Genomic DNA, 16814 nt, shown 5'->3' on the forward strand with positions numbered 1-16814 from the left:
AGAGCCTTATGTTCTGCTAGAAGTAACTAGCCATTTCCACTAGAAGAAAAATAACTTGTTTTCCCTCCCCTTCTTCCCCAGGCCCACTGATTTATTTCCTGAAGTTACTGAAAAACAATCCCAGTTAAAAAATAAAACTAAATTTACTAAACAAACCTCACCAATATGGGAAGAAATGCAGTTAAAGAATGCAAAAGTTAAAAAAAAAAACAAAACTAAAACATCTGGCTAGGGTGATTTAACTTTAGCTTACTTCCTCAAAACAGAGAAAATCAAAGTTTTAAAACATCCATTTTAAAAAAGAAAGAAGCTTTGGAAAACCAATTAATTCAAATGAAGGAAGAGCAGGAATTAAGAACTACTACTCTTCCAAACAGGGTAGTTTCAGCATCTGATTATGAAAGAAAACAAGATGTTCTTGGACAAAATTCTGCATTCAGCAATAAGCAAGATATAACTTCCTTTCCTATCCTCTTTCTTTCAGACCACCTAACACCATATTTGTTTATTTTTCTTATACTATGTGCTCCAAGGTATATGCTAACTAGAACAGTGATACTAAAAATGTGGTCTGCAGACGGTGCTGATTTATATACCATTTTTGGTCCAAAGGAAAGAAGTACAGGATTGAGAATGAAGTTTTTAGAGAATTTCATAACAACAGATGGTGGTGGCTCACTCCTATAATTGCAGCACTTCGGCAGGCCAAGATCGGAGAATTACTTGAGTTCAGGAGTTTGAGACTAGCCTGGGAAATATAGTGAGACCCCCCTGTTCTCTACAAAAAATATAAAAATTAACCATTAGCCAGGTATGGTAGCGTGTGCCTATAGTCCTAGCTACTCAGCAGGCTGAGGCGGGACAGAAGGTTCAGGCTATAGTGAGCCATGATCATGTTACTGCACTCCAGCCTGGACAACAGAATGAGACCCTGTTTCAAAAAGTAAATAATTTAATAATAATCTTATATTAGTGCCAAAAAAGGTTTCATATTGTACAAAACAACCAGATTTAATGGGCTCAGCTTATCAATCAAATGACATGCTCACCCCTGAAACACTTTTTTGCCTAGTTCTTCTTATCTCCAGATCACCCCAGTTCAGGGTGGAAGCACTCATTTCTTCCATCTGCAAGTACTGGCAGCCAAATGTCAGTTGTGATCGTCTCTTCGGGACTGTCCTCAGTTGAAGAGAGTCATCTGACCAGAGTCACATCCAGCGATTGCTCGATGTGAGGATACAGAAGCCTAGCCCTGTAGGCCCAATTTGGGACAACTCCACAGGCCCATCAAAGCTCCAGAGCTCCTTAGGGACAGGAGAGACCCTGTTGCAATTCTAACACAGTCTAACTTTCCTCTCTGCCCAGTCCTGCTGCTTTAATTCCCCCAGATGCTGATGTCAATAAACTTCCTGCATGTACATTCCCTCGAGAGTCTGTTCCTCAGAGAACCTGATGGCAACAATACCTCAGACTATAGCTAATTGCATTGGTTTGCTTTGATGCTAGGACGGAGCACCCTGTGAAATGCACCTTATCCATCTTTGTATCCAACACAGTACCCACAGTGCTTGGCACGTAGCAGGTATGCAAAACATTTGTAGGATTAAATGAACAGAAGAGCTAAAAAAAAAAAAAAATGTTGTTTTCTTAAAACACATTCTTAAAATGTTTTGGTTTCAGGACCCGTTTTCATGCTTAAATATTAAGAACCTCAAAGAGCTTTTGTTTTCATGGGATATAACTTTTAATGCACCAGAAATTAAAATGAGAAATGTAAAAGGTGCCCATTAGTCCATTTAAAAATAAAATACCATGCCACTATTATAAACAACATTCTTATAAAAATAACTATACTTTCCAAAACAAAAATATATTTGTGAGAAAAGTGGCACTGTTCCACACTTTTACAAATCTCCTGCATGACAGCTGGATTCTTAAAGCTTACTCTGCATTAAAACTATTGTGATATGTTCTTTTGGTTGAGGTAAATTTAAAAAACCTTGTCTCATGCACGAGTAGTACTATTTTGATCACTTTTTTAGATCATTGTGAATATTCCTCCTTAATACCACACCAAAACTGACTTTTCATAGTTTTGGCCAAAACAGGTAGTAGTTTTCTAAAAGTTAGCTGCAGAGCAGAATCTGAAACTTTACCATTAAACTTTCTGTACCCTGCTACATTTAAAATCCATTTGTCTGTCTTGTACTTTAAATGACTCTTTTACTCATGCATGCTTTTGTAAGATCATACTTAAGACCTTTCAAATGTGACAGGGTTTCTTCATTCACTTAAAAAAAATGGCTGGGTAGTATGGTGCACAACTGTAGTCCCATTTACTCAGGAGCCTGACGCAGGAGAATCATTTGAGCCCAGGAGTTCGAGTCCAATCTGAGCAACATAGCCAAACTCTGTTTCTTAAAACTTAGCGGAGGTGGGGGAAGACTAACAAAAACCTGAGTGTGAATAACTATATGTTAATAATTCTTTCAAGTAAAAACTATTCCACGGCTGGGTGCAGTGGCTCATGTCTGTAATCCCAGCACCCTGGGAGGCCAGGGCAGGTGGATTGTTTGAGGTCAAGAATTCAACACCAGCCTGGCCAACATGATGAAACCCCATCTCTACTAAAAATACAAAAATTAGCTGGGCCTGGTGGCAGGCACCTATAATCCCACCTACTCTAGAGGCTGAGGCAGGAGAATCGCTTGAACCCAAGAGGTGAAGGCAGCAGTGAGCTGAGATTGCACCACTGCATTCCAGCCAGGGGACAGAGTAAGACTCTGTCTCAAAACAAAACAAAAAACAAACAAAAAAACGATTCCATGAAAAAAAGTGACTAGCTAGTTCATTAACTCAAAACAACATACTTTTTCTCAAGACAATTACAATAATTTGGCATAAAGTGCTTTATATGGATTTATTTGTCATACAAATTATTAAGATGATGTATACTCAAAGGTCAAAATTTAATAAAATAATTTAAATGTTCAAAGAAGTAAGAACATCCCTTTTTAAAAAAAATTTTTGTAGCAATGGAGTCTAGCTATGTTGAACAGATGGGTCTCAAATTCCTGGCTTCAAGAGATCCTCCCCACTAAGCCTCCCAAAATTATAGATGTGAGCTACCACACTAGGCCAAGAGCTTTTTTTTTTCTGAGACAGAGTCTCGCACTGTTGCCTGGGCTGGGCTGGAGTGTAACGGTGTGATCTTGGCTCACTGCAATCTCCATCTCCCAAGTTTAAGCAATTCTCCTGCCTCAGCCTCCTGAGTAGCTGGGATTACAGATGCCTACCACCATGCCCAGCTAATTTTTTGTATTTTCAGTAGAGACGGGGTTTTATTATGTTGGCCAGGCTGGTCTTGAACTCCTGACCTCATGATCCGCCCGTCTTGGCCTCCCAAAGTGCTGTACAGTCATGGTTAAGTAAAAATAGCATTTCTTAAGCTATAAGTGTGTGATGGTGAGGAATCCACCAAGTATTTGTGGAGTCTGTACCACCACCCAGATTTGTGCTAAGGCTCTAGCAGTTTAGCCCATCACTGTTTCTGGACCATCTGTACTAATGTCTACACAGTGAAAAAGGCTCTCAGGATCCCCTGAGGTTCACATACCACACTTTCAAAACTGCTGCTCTAAAACAGTGTCACTGCCAATTGTGCTATCTTTTGAAATATCAATTGCACTCTTCAGCAGAAAGACAAAAGTTCTTTTGGTCTTAAACATCAAGAACCAAACAAGTTAAGGAGAGGTGACTAATGCAGTGCATACTTCAATAACACTGGGCCAATTTCCATACCTGACACTGAGAGGGGACTCCACAGAGAGCCCTAGGAGGGCACAAGCATCCCGTGTAAAGATGTCACAGATATCAGCCCACTGGTTTGCATCAAGTAGGTGAACGTATGGTGAGTTCTCAATCCCTTGTCTCAGGTACACAAGGCTTCCCATCAAAACCTGAATGTCTTAAAAAAAAAAAAACACCAGCAAGAAAGCATTAGTTTGCTTGCAGGTAATAAGCTGCAAAAGGCATGAATACCCCCACCCATACTGATACAGCCTAAAATAATGTATTAACAAGTCTTTTAAAATTCTGGTCCTTAAGCTTGGTTTCTTCCTTCACCCTAAATTAAACAAATAGCATGGAGAGAAAAGGAATGTAGTGAAAATACTGAACTTATAAATTCTTATTCACAGCATAGCATAACTACCATTACCTAGAGGAGTCACAATTATGTCATCACATTATCTCTGATTGCAGAGATAATGTATTCCTACACAGATACAAGGTGTTAACAGTTGCCACCCTGGCTCTCTGACACTTTGCTGTGGCAACAGCAGCATACGGCCAGTTGGGGGTGGAAATGAGCACACACTTTGCTCTTTTTCAGGTCCCCTCTGAGTTTAATATGGAATTCCCAAATCTGCAACATCTCTGACTTATAAGAGACTTTAATATTTTTGCTTTTGTTCTAGAGCCAATCAGAGCTTTTTCTGTAAGTGATTATCATCTACAACTGTTTACCGGCAAATATGTATTAGCTCTAGTTAAGAACTGTTAAGTTACAGTGGTAGTAGCTATAGCCCTGATTCAAACATTAATAATATCTGACTCCAGACTCACCTTTTTGATGATTTAGGGCAAATGGCTGAAAATTTTTAGCATATTGTAATGCCTCTCGCTGATTTGTGGTTCCACCCATTAACAAGCTAATAAAATACAGTCTGTGTAGCTTAAATTCCAAGGAGCTGTTTTGAGCTATAAGCATTTCCCGGTTTGATACTGCCCACCTAAAGAAAAGGCAAAAAAGACTTTAAGAATAATTAAGAGCATAAGCAAGGTGTCTTAAAAACTTTTTGAAACCCAGTAAAACAAAAAAGTGGTTTGGTCTGCCATCTTGTGGAAATCTATGGTAACACCAATCCCTAGGGCCAAGACTTGTCCTGAAAGTAACCATCTGCAGAGGTCCTTCAATCAGTGAAAGAAAAAGCATTAAGGTAGATGACAGTTACCAGAGTAAGTCTGATGTATCACATAATGTATCTGAACTTGCACAGGACCATACTTTGAAGTGGCGTCAGCCATGAGATTCAGAAGCAGATTGCCTAGATCCACTGTTCTTTTCCTGTAAAACTGGCCTAATATATACAAGCATGAATCAAAGATCCTGAAAGGGAACTATACTTTCCAACTTTCAATAACTGCAAGATTTTGTGCTACTCACTTTGGGATTAAGAACAGTAAATACTGTTATTTCCCCTCAAAGTGCTTTCAATCTGATCAAGAAGATAAAGCCAGACAAATATCATATAATAAATCTTACCATGCAAAATGATTTGTACAAACATTGCTTTTTTTTTTTTTTTTTTTTTTTTTTTGGAGATGGAGTCTCACTCTGTCATCCAGGCTGGAGTGCAGTGGTGCATTTTCAGCTCACTGCAACTTCCGACTCCCTGGTTCAAGTGATTCTCCTGCCTCAGCCTCCCAAGTAGCTGGAATTACAGGCATGTGCCACCATGCCCAGCTAATCAAACATAGTTTCAATAAGGAAAAAAAACAAGATTCAATTTTAAATGAGCCAAAATATAGTCCCTCAGGCTTCTATAGAACAAACAGTTGGAATAACCAATCCTGAACTGGAACTACCAGGTCAGGTGAGGCCAAAGGCAGGAAAATATACAGCCGATGAAATTTTGCAGTAAGGGAAAAAGAAAAAACTACTTTATTTCTCTAAATATTACTAACATATAGAAGCTGTTAGTATTATATTACTTAATTTGACTATCAGTTAGACAAATATTCCCCACCTAATTCACCAAAGATCACTGGAATTTGAACTGGGTATAAATATAAAATCTGAGTAATTCCACAAACTACAAGAGTAAAAACCTTCCAAATTATTTAGAATAAATTAACTCATTGGGATTGGACTTCACAGAGCTGCACTTTTACTGAGTGCTAACCTTCCTAGAAAGGGCTGTACATTCTAATTAACTTGCTGATGTATTCACATCTTAGAGTCAAATCAACATGGTGAAACCCCGTCTCTACTAAAAATACAAAAATCAGTGGGGCGGGATGGCGCGTGCCTGTAATCCCAGTTATTCAGGAGGCTGAGGCAGAAGAATTGCTTGAACCCAGGAGACAGAGGTTGCAGTGAGCCAAAATTACACCACTGCACTCCAGCCTGGGCAACAGAGCTAGACTCCATCTCAAAAAAAAAAAGAAGTAGCAGTAGTAAATCTTCCATCTGAACTACAAGCATCTTTCTATTGTAGTGCAATACAAGTGAAAAGATGTTGAGTGACTTTACCCTGGTCTTTATAGTGACAGGACTTTTCCAGTATGCTTTGTACCATTAGCTTCCTGTAGGCTTAGGTCTTTCCCTAGCTTCACCTTGGTGCCGTCATTTTCAAATCTTCCTAAACACATCCAATTTCACTTCTAGAGATGTTTCTTGTTGCCAAGTCCATCTTCCAATTAACCATTTTTGTAAAATGTCACATGGGTTTATCACTGGGAGTTAAAGAGGTGATACAACTACACACTTGTTGCCTGAGGATAACTGACAGTAGATGTGCAGTGAGCACTGAGAGACTCAGAAAGAAGGGACAGAACTAGTCATGACCACAATGTGCCTGTTACTCATGTCCTGATCTGCAGACTGAAGAGCTGGCAGAGAAGTGTATTTTATACAACTGCTTACAGTTAATACACCATGGTGACTGAAATCTCAACTGTGTTGTTGGCAGCCAGGTGTTATTTAACTAAACTGTGGTAAAAATGAATTTATGCATATTGGAAACATGCAAAGACTGCCCATAGGTTCGGTAAAGAATACAAGGGCTGAGCACGGTGGCTCATGCCTGTAATCCCAGCATTCTGGGAGGCTGAGGTGGCTGGATCACCTGAGGTTGGGAGTTCGAGACCAGCCCGACCTACATGGAGAAACCCTGTCTCTATTAAAAATACAAAATCAGTCAGGCATGGTGGTGCATGCCTGTAATCCCAGCTACTCGGGCAGCTGAGGCAAAAGAACTGCTTGAACCCGGGAGGCAGAGATTGTGGTTGGCTGAGATGGCCATTGCACTCCAGCCTAGGCAACAAGATCAAAACTCCGTGTCAAAAAAAAAAAAAAAAAGGAATACAAACAGGAGAGAAAGAACACAGATATTTCAGCAGTAAGAGATTACTTTATAAAGACAAGAAAGTTCCAGATTGATATAATGAAGAAAGATGTAAAGTTTGAGAAACTGAGCAAGTCAGGGTGTCTATGGCTCATTCTCGTAAATCTTAAAGAATAAAAAAGAAAACGAGATTAGTTTTCTATTTGTCACCAAAATTATTCCTGGCCCTCTCCTTTTCTTTTTTTTTTTTTTTTTTGTTTTTAGGCAGAGTCTCATTCTGTCGCCCAGGCTGGAGTGGAGTGGTGCGATCTTGGCTCACTGCAACCTCCACCTCCCAGGTTCAAGTGAATCTCCTGCCTCAGCCTCTCAAGTAGCTGGATTACAGGCGAGAACCACCATGTCTGGCTAATTCTGTACTTTAAGTACATATGGTGGGAAGGGGGAACAAGCAAACTAAAAATGCAGTGACAAATTATTACCTCTATAATTTTTTTTTTAAAAAATTCTGCTCCCACATTTCCAGCAAGGACCATGAGAGCACTGTCACCTTTGGAACTACTCCATTTACAGAAACGCTGAAAACCCCCAAAATGACACTTAGTAGGATCAACAGTGTCACACTGATCTCTGTGCACCGCCACTACATTCTTCTGATAAAGAGCCTTTTGGGGGCCTTTCTACCAACAAACCCCAAAACAGTATTTCTTCTGAGAAGACTAAGTCAGAAGCAATCCACATCTACACAATTACCCAGAAGAAACATTAGCATTAATTATCCTAATTGCCAGGCCTGTAAAAAGACTTGGCACACTGTTACCTCCGTATTTAGAATTTCTACATCATTCCAAAAATAATTAATACAAGATTTCGCCTTCATAGTTAGCTGTTCTCCCTCAGGAACCTAACCATCAGCATTAGTGGGTTTATCTCTCTCATTTTACAATTGTGTCAGCCTGGGTGGGTATCTATTTCTAGTAATACTTGAAAAATAAAAAACAGCCTCTTGCCAATCCCACAGCATACTCCACTATAACCTTTCACAGCATTTTAAAAGGTTACAAAAACCTCTTTTTCTAGTTTCCTTTAAGGCTATACTCTTGGTGGTAAAAGCTGAAGTTCAGGGGAATGAATGACTCTTTTTTTACTATTTTTTGAGACGGAGTTTCGCTCTTGTTACCCAGGCTGGAGTGCAATGGCGCGATCTCGGCTCACCGCAATCTCCGCCTCCTGGGTTCAGGCAATTCTCCTGCCTCGGCCTCCTGAGCAGTTGGGATTACAGGCACGCGCCACCATGCCCAGCTAATTTCTAATTTTTTGTATTTTTAGTAGAGACCAGATTTCACCATGTTGACCAGGATGGTCTTGACCTTCTGATGATATGTCGTTAGTAACATCAATCAAATGCTTAAAAATTCAGAGAATGGTAAACCTGATAAAAATCAAAATTCAGTCAAAAAAGTAAAGAACTCTATAACTTTGCTTTAGAGACTGAAAAAAACACTTAAGGTTTCATTTCTTAGAAAAGTATCATTTTCAAATGGTAATTTCTCAGCTATGGGATGAGTCCATTGCTGAAACTACTACCATTTAACTCATCTCAGAGTTGGTGTGAGTCTCTGTCCTTTTCACATGCTATTTAAGAAAACACACAAACTATGGTATTGCATATATGACTCTACTTAAAACACATAAATACAAACACATACCTTTATATGAGGTTCTCAGTAATGCAGAGATTAGTAAGATATACATAGCAGTGGTCACCATATTGGATAAACAACTCTACAGATTAGTGATCTTTTTAAAGTACTTAATTGACTTTGCCTTATTTACTGCTAGTTTCCAATCACAAAAAAACAAGATATTTTATAAATCTAATAACAGATCTGCATTTTATAAGCACAAACTCCAGTGTCTTTCCCAGGTCTCCCTTTTCTTTTCTATCATGTGTGTTTGGCCTCCCAGCTAGTTTAGCTCCTTATGTTTTTAAACATTTAGTCCCAAGGACCATTTAAGTTTTCTCTTTCTATAAAGACTTTCAATTTCTCTAGCCACAACTTTCCTACTAATTTCCAATACTGCTCAAGTCTTTGGTGAGGATATATTGAGATAATACCTATTCTTCCTCCTAAGGAATACCTACAAACCTGTATAAAATTTCACCATCAACAAATATAAAATATAAAACAGTGTTACCAACCCAAATATTTTTTTCTCTTCCGGCTTTTTCTTTTTTTCTTTTTCTTTTTTAAGATGGACTCTTGTTCTGTTTCTGGGCTGTAGTGCAGTGGCACAATCTCAGCTCACTGCAACCTCCGCCTCCTGGGTTCAAGTGATTCTCTTGCCTCAGCCTCCCGAGTAGCTGGGACTACAGGCACCCACCACCATACCTGGCTAATTTTTTGTATTTTAGTAGAGATGGGGTTTTACCATGTTGGCCAGGATGGTCTCGATATCCTAACCTCGTGATCTGCCTGCCTTGGCCTCCCAAAGTGCTAGGATTACAGGTGTGAGCCACCACGCCCGGCCTTCTTCTGGCTTTTCTATTCCATGTGCTGCTGCCTTCTTTTCTGTAACCTTCTGAAAAATGGCACCCCTTCTACATTTCAATTAGCTTCTCTTTAATAGGTATGCTTTCTCCACCAGACTTAGGGCATAGAGAGTGAGTTAAAATGTGTCTATTAACTCCTTCTTCTTCTGCCTTTTCAAAATTAAGACCAAAAGGGAGGGAGAGAAGAAAAACAAATCAACCTCTGGAAAAAAATCCAACTTGTTCAAGTCTTGATTGTTCTTCTGTTGGACTGGCACATCTATCAGAGCCTTGCTTCGTCTGTGGTTCTATGTGGCTATTAAAATGTGCCCGAGTCAGGAAGACTGCTCACCTATAGGAAGCCACGACTGGGAATAAAATAGACACCAGGTTGGGCACTGTGGCTCATGCCTGTAATCCCAGCACTTCAGAAGGCCAAGGTGGAAGGATTGTTTGAGCCCAGGAGTTCAAGACAGCCTGGGCAACACAGTGAGACCCCATCACTATTCAATTAAAAAAAAGGAAAAAGAAAACACCAGAAATTGCTGAATCACTGTTACCCTCATTTCCAGTGATAGTCAAGGCCCCATGATCAGGCACCTCTGCTTGCTTCCCTCCATTTTCTAGAACTGTTTTGTTTTACTCATTGGTACTAGAATTTCTATTAAGTCTGTCAAGCATCTTCTCATCTTTAGGATTACTGGCCACACACACCACAAAGAAACCTATGGCTCATTTCTATCCCCACTTAGCTGCTAGCTTTGGAGATGGAGTCCTCCCATATTTCAGCAACCTGCCTGATACTGTTCATGGCCTGTCCAATCTAAACCCTTCTGTGGTCTGAAGTAATTTTCTCTCTCTTTTGCAAAAAATATTGTAACGTCTCTCTTCCCTTTGTCATAACCAATCAGTTTTTCTTTCTTTCTTTCTTTCTTTCTTTCTTTTTTCTTTCTTTTTTTTTTTTTTTGAGACGGAGTCTCACTCTGTCACCCAGGCTAGAGTGCAATGACACAATCTCAGCTCACTGCAACCTCCACCTTCCGGGTTCAAGGGATTCTCCTGCCTCAGCCTCCCAAGTAGCTCGGGTTACAAGCATGCACCACCGTACTGAGACCTGCTCGGCCATAGAGACCCCCACCCAGGTGGTGCTGAAGGAGTGAGAAGCAGACACTCAGAGAGAACAGCAAAGTGGGTCTATCTGGTGGGGCCAACAGCCTACAGAGCTGAGAGCGTCGGGGGCTTACAGCATTGCCAGGCTGAGGGCCTTGAGTAGACTCTGACCCACACCATTTATTCTCTCTGAACAGGTGATTATTATTAACAAACAGATGTTCGGTATTTTCTCTTAACACAAAAATACATCAAGTAGGCAGCTGGTGTCCGCTTACCACTGATCACAAACTAAAAAGTATTCTCCAGGAAGAAGCCATGGGGACAGGGTCAGATGTCCTGCACTTAAAGAATTGTTTTAACCGGTGTACGTTATATATTGTCCTGCCACTTTGGAATGCCCCCAAGTTTTCTACTTGGGGTGGGGGCCCAGCTAGGTTTCCCTTGCCATTGTTCTTCCTAGCAAACAACATATTCTGTCATACACTTAGCATTTCTTAGCAATCATATACTCAGCATTACTCAACACCACCACACCCAGCTAATTTCATATTTTTAGCAGAGACAGGGTTTTGCCATGTTGGCGAGGCTGGTCTTGAACTCCTGACCTCAGATGATCCACCTGTCTTGGCCTCCCAAAGTGCTGGGATTACAGGCATAAGCCACTATGCCTGGCCAGTTGCTTTCTTTATGACATTTACTGAGGCTTTGCTGTTGGCAAATTCTTTGAAAAAAGTGTTACGAGGTTCCCCAGAGGTGGTGGTGAAATGCTCTTACAGGCCCATGTAAATGATTTTGTGGTATACATGGTCACATATCTTAAGGCAGCAGTGGTCCCTTCTGCCTTAAGATTGCCTTAAGAGTCAAGGACTGTTAGCCCATGCCAGAAGTCTAGTGGCCTTAGCCTTTGCCATAATGAAGGTGTAAATATATCTAGAAAAGATGTGGCTCAACTCAATTCACTTATGTGATAAATGCAAAGTGAAAATATGAGATGTCATTTTTGATTAATGTCATACATGGTTAATCTTTTACTATGCCTAATTTATAAAGTAAATTATCAAAGGTATGTATATATACGGAAAAAACAACATATATAGGGTTCAGTACTATTTGTAGTTTGAGGCATCCACTGGGGGTGTTGGAACGTAACCCTTGTAGGTAAGTGGGGAACTACCACCCACATAAACTTGTGGACTTACAGACTATCTCTAGAATGATGCACAAGAAAAACGTTAATGGCGGCTGCCTGTTTGGAAAGTAACTGAGATTAGAAGGCAAAGGTGAGGAAAAGGTTTACTTTTCACTGTATTTTTATTTTATTGTACCTTTTGATTTCGTACTCTGTTTATTGCCTATTGGGATACTTAATGCTGACTCAAAACTCAAATGTGGAGGTTTCACATAAAAAACTTTTTTTCTTTTTTAAATTAAAGCAATTAATTCAAGATAACATAAACTTTTAACAATGTAAATTTTTTTAAAAAGGAGTTTGGCCAATAATGGAAAGCTAAGAACACACTGACCAAGGCAAGCCAAGGACTATTTTGAAAAAAGGAGTCCGCGAATGAAGTCTGAACTGACCAGCGGCTCTGCAACACAACCTTCATTGCAGAGCTAACAGCATCAGGACATTTCAGCCTGAGAACTTTGAACATTTTCTAGAACAATCTTCTCTTCTTCCAACTCCAGGCTTAGCAAGCTCATGTGCCTTCCATGTGGACCTGCCTAGCACAAGCTAGTTTCACAGTCCCAAGTAATCCAAACTATACATGTAGCTTAGCAATTCAGGTTTTAGTTTTTTAAAGGCCTTTTCTTAGGGAAACAAAACAAGGACACCAAAAACAAGTTTCCAAGTCTGCAAGGCTGAAAGTCAACTAGACTTTGGCAAATCCGGCAAGGTAGTATTACTCTTTGAGATACCTTTAGAAAGGCAATGAAGTAGCTTCCTCTAAAGATAGTATTTTCTTTCAAAATGGTCAATAACGGCATAGCTACAAGGACAGTTTCTAATTTTTCTAACATTTCCCCCAACCTTGTTGTATTAAGTTACTATTATTCACTCATTAACACTAATTAGTTTTGGCTTTCTATCTGGCACATAAAAAACGATGACATGTTTGCTGTAAATTCTCCTTCAAACTATTCTGCTATTCACTGAGGGTCTACTATGAGGTAAGCACTACCCTAGGTGCCAAGAGAAATTTAGAAAGCAAATAAAGAGGGCAGGTGTGGTGGCTCATGCCTGTAATCCCAGCACACTGGGAGGACGAGGTGGGCAGATCACCATCCTGGCCAACACGGTGAAACCCCATCTCTACTAAAAAAAAAAAAAAAAAAAAAAAAAAGCAAATAAAACAATCTGGGTGAGCGTAAAAGAAATCTGGATGAGGTGAAAAATCTGTACAAACTCAGAAGTACAAAGGCACAAACAAAGGAGTAAGCAAGGTGCTGACTAGATCTGTCTATATAAGTAGGTGTTGTTCTGCCACTTCTCTCCATCCTATCACCATTCCCCTGGGCCTTCTTTCCATTGCTGCAACTAAACAGCTAACACTCTTCAAAGCTTCCTTCCCTTCCAGGCCCTCAATGGCCTTTAGCCACCTCAATTTTCTTGGCTGGCCTCTGCTTTCTCACCTGCCTAGGCAGCCTGGAGGAATTACTGCATCGTCTCCTTCCTCTTTTCCCTTCTGAGCTCCATGATGCTCCTTACTAACAGCAACAAATGGGATGCTGCATAACTGGCAGGTATCTTCCCCCTTGTACCTGAACTACAATTCCCCAAATTGGTGTCCCATATCATTCAACTTTTGCTATAAGTTGAATAAAGTGAATTTTCTGTACCTAGCTCACAAAAGATGCTTAGCTCATATCTGCTCTGTATCTACAAGTAATAGGCAAGAATAGCAAAACTCTGAGTTGTTGTAATGATGATTTCTATTAAATCATTTTCCAAACATATTTTATATAACTCCAATTTTGTGGGTCTAAAATGTGTTATCTGGAGGGAAAACAAGAACTGTTTGGTCAAATATGCATAGAAAACACTGGGTTGTTTCATTACCAAGTTAAATGAGTTTCTTTACTGTAGGATTACTGATGGTACATTATTACTTCTATTTATTAATTTTTGAGACAAGATACCACTCTGGATGGTGGTGTGGTCTTGGCTTGCTGCAGACTCCACCTCCCAGGCTCAAGTGATCCTCCTATCTCAGCCTCCAGAGTAGCTGGGACTATAGGCATGAACCACAATGTCCAGATAATTTTTGTATTTTTTTGTAGACACAGGGTTTTGCTCTGTTGCCCAGGTTGGTTTCGAACTCCCGGACTCAAGCAATCTGCCCTACCTCAGCTTCCCAAAATGCTGGACTTGCAGGTATGAGCCACTGCACCAGGCTTGATGACACATTTAAGAAGTTAAAGTGAATCTCAAATGAGAACATTGGGGAACTATTAACTGAGGCATTTGTCATATAATCTTTTGACCTTTTTCCCACAGAGGATCTTCCAGGCTTTAATTCCTTCTCTATAAGATGACTTACTTCATAGGGTTAATATGAGGGTTAAACAGGTTAAGACATATAAAAATGCTTAGCTAGGTATATAATAACCACTCAAGAAGAGTTAACTATAATTACCACTACATTGCCTCATGCTGATATTAAACAATATTCCCAGAAACATGAAATGAGAAAATTTTTACTTATGGAAATTCCCACTGTTACCACTAAGTACACAGAACAAGACCTCTCTTTGTCTGAAAAAAATTGTCTTAAGACTACAAATAATAGACAAAACTTATAGAAATACTCAATATATGTAACAGGCTTATCAACAAGAAACATATATATGCAAAGTTAAAAAGGGTCGTAGGAAAAGTCTGGAGTACTCTGAAGACTATGTTGGCAAATACTATGTGCCAGTAACTATTCGTAGTATATACATGACTAGCACATATATAACAAAGTTTAATTAAAAAAAAAACTAAAAAAAAGCATAGATAAGGTAATGCATATTCAAAGTAACACATATTACCTTGACTAACAACCCAAATATTATTTCCTAATCACTATAAAACAACTGGGAAACCCATTACATGTTTATAAGTAGGCTTTCTCAGGTACACTGGTTCATGCCTATAATCCCAGTACTTTGGGAAGCTGAGGTCAGGAGTTAGAGACCAGCCTGAGCAACACAGAAAAACTCTTGTCTCTATAAAATATTCAAAAATTAGCCAGGTGTGGTGGTATGCACCAGTAGTCTTAGCTACTCAGGAGGCCAAGGCAGGAGGATTACTTAAGTCCAGGAGTTTGAGAGGTTACAGTGAGCTTTGATCATCCCACTGGACTCTAGCCTAGGACACGGAGTAAGACCCTATCTCTTTAAAAAAAAAAAAAAAAAAAAAAACCAGAAGTGGTTGTTGCCATATTTTAAGAGGTATTAGAGGTACTTGGTTGAATTTATCTTCCAGATATGTCACAATCTAAAACTTGCTTAAACAAACTCATGCATCTTACACAGCGGTACAATTCTTAAGTGAGATCTACTATAATTTATACAGGAATTTTGGATAAATTTACAAAGGAATTTCTATCTAGTCATCTGGGCTGGTTTTAGAACTAAACAAAATTTTTTCAGAACTAAGAAATGGACAAGTACAGTGGATCAAGCCTGTAATTCCAGCACTTTGGGAAGCCAATGTGGGAGAATCACTTGGGCCCAGGAGTTCGAAACCAGCCTGAGTAACATAGTGAGACCTTGTCTCTGCAAAAGAAAAAATTTTTAAATTGAGCCAAGCATAATGGCAGTCCTGTAGTCCAGCTACTCAGGAGGCTAAGGTGGGAGGATCACCTGAGCCGGGGGGGTTGGGGCTGTAGTGAGCCATGATTATGCCCCTGCACTCCAGCCTGGGTGACAGTGAGACCCTGTCTCAAAAACAAAACAAAAAAACTGAGAAATGATTAGAAACAAAAAAAACTAAGCTATAAAAAATTAAATGGGTTAGTGGAACTAAATTTTAACGAAAAAATGTGCATTTTATAAAAGTCAACTTCCCAACTAAACCCATAACACTGATGGCAAATTTTTCTGGTTTTAAAATACCAGGGTTCTAAAGCTATAACCTCACAACAAATCACTGCTTCTATCATCCAGTGTCTTCCCTTTATTTTATGAGCTATTTATTACTAATAACCTGGTAATCCTCACATTAAAAAACTTTAGGACTGGGGTCAGCAAACTATGGCACGGGCCAAATACAGCTTGCTGCCTGCTTTGTGTAGCAGATGGACAAGAATGGGTTTTTAAATTTTTAAAGGGTTGTAAAATAAAGCGAAGCATATGCTACAGAAACCTTATGTGAAATGCAAAATCTCAAGTATTTACTACTTGGAAAAGCTTGCTGACCCTGCTCTAGAATATTTATCATAGCTTACTCAGTAATTTCAGATAATTCTTATCAATGAGAGGGTCATAGTCAATTACCAAAATCCACAGTAATTAAGAACAGCGTGCCTTTATAAAAATATTTGTTTTCTTCATGCATACCACTAGTTTCAATAACCAATTATTTCTTAGAATGCTAGCACAAAACCCAGCACATTAATGGAAGCTTAAATATCAAACTTGTACTGCCTGAACAATAGTGCTTGTTATAATGCCAGCCCACACAAAGTGGTGGTATAGCCTGGAAACAGATAACCCTTTTCTCTCATGGGAATTCAAACCAACTGGTAAGTGAAAAAAGCTTTAACTGTTTTCTCATATTGCATCCGCTCCATATTTCACTTAGCTAAAATAAATAATTCTCCTTCAATTTCTCTGAAGTCTACCACAAGTGAGATAAATGTATCTACAAATCTCTAATGTGTTTTCTCATTGAGTTTTCTTACAGAGTTCTCAAAGTACTCAAAAGAAAGCAAACTCAATACTCACTCGAGAGCAGGTCTCAGAACTCTGACCTTTAATGCCTCTAATATTCTATTTAACTCCACAAATGGTTCTTTCTGACTTGGGTCTACAGAAAGACCAGATTCCTGAAA

At 39.4% G+C, this 16814-nt stretch overlaps 1 protein-coding gene across 6 annotated transcripts in view; it reads right to left on the reverse strand.

The window, feature by feature from the left end:
• RMND5A (required for meiotic nuclear division 5 homolog A) overlaps positions 1-16814 on the reverse strand; it is a 66678-nt gene that overhangs the window by 7863 nt on the left and 42001 nt on the right. For all 6 annotated transcript variants that reach the window (XM_035273386.3, XM_035273385.3, XM_035273384.3 and 3 more), the window contains 3 exons: positions 16708-16808; positions 4627-4793; positions 3802-3967 (listed from right to left, as the gene is read on the reverse strand). In XM_035273386.3, the coding sequence (XP_035129277.1) occupies positions 3802-3967; positions 4627-4793; positions 16708-16808 (434 nt within the window). The remainder of the gene's footprint in view (positions 1-3801; positions 3968-4626; positions 4794-16707; positions 16809-16814) is intronic.

The sequence above is a fragment of the Callithrix jacchus genome, chromosome 14 (assembly GCF_049354715.1).
Source record: "Callithrix jacchus isolate 240 chromosome 14, calJac240_pri, whole genome shotgun sequence".
In the NCBI taxonomy this organism is placed as follows: domain Eukaryota; kingdom Metazoa; phylum Chordata; class Mammalia; order Primates; family Cebidae; genus Callithrix; species Callithrix jacchus.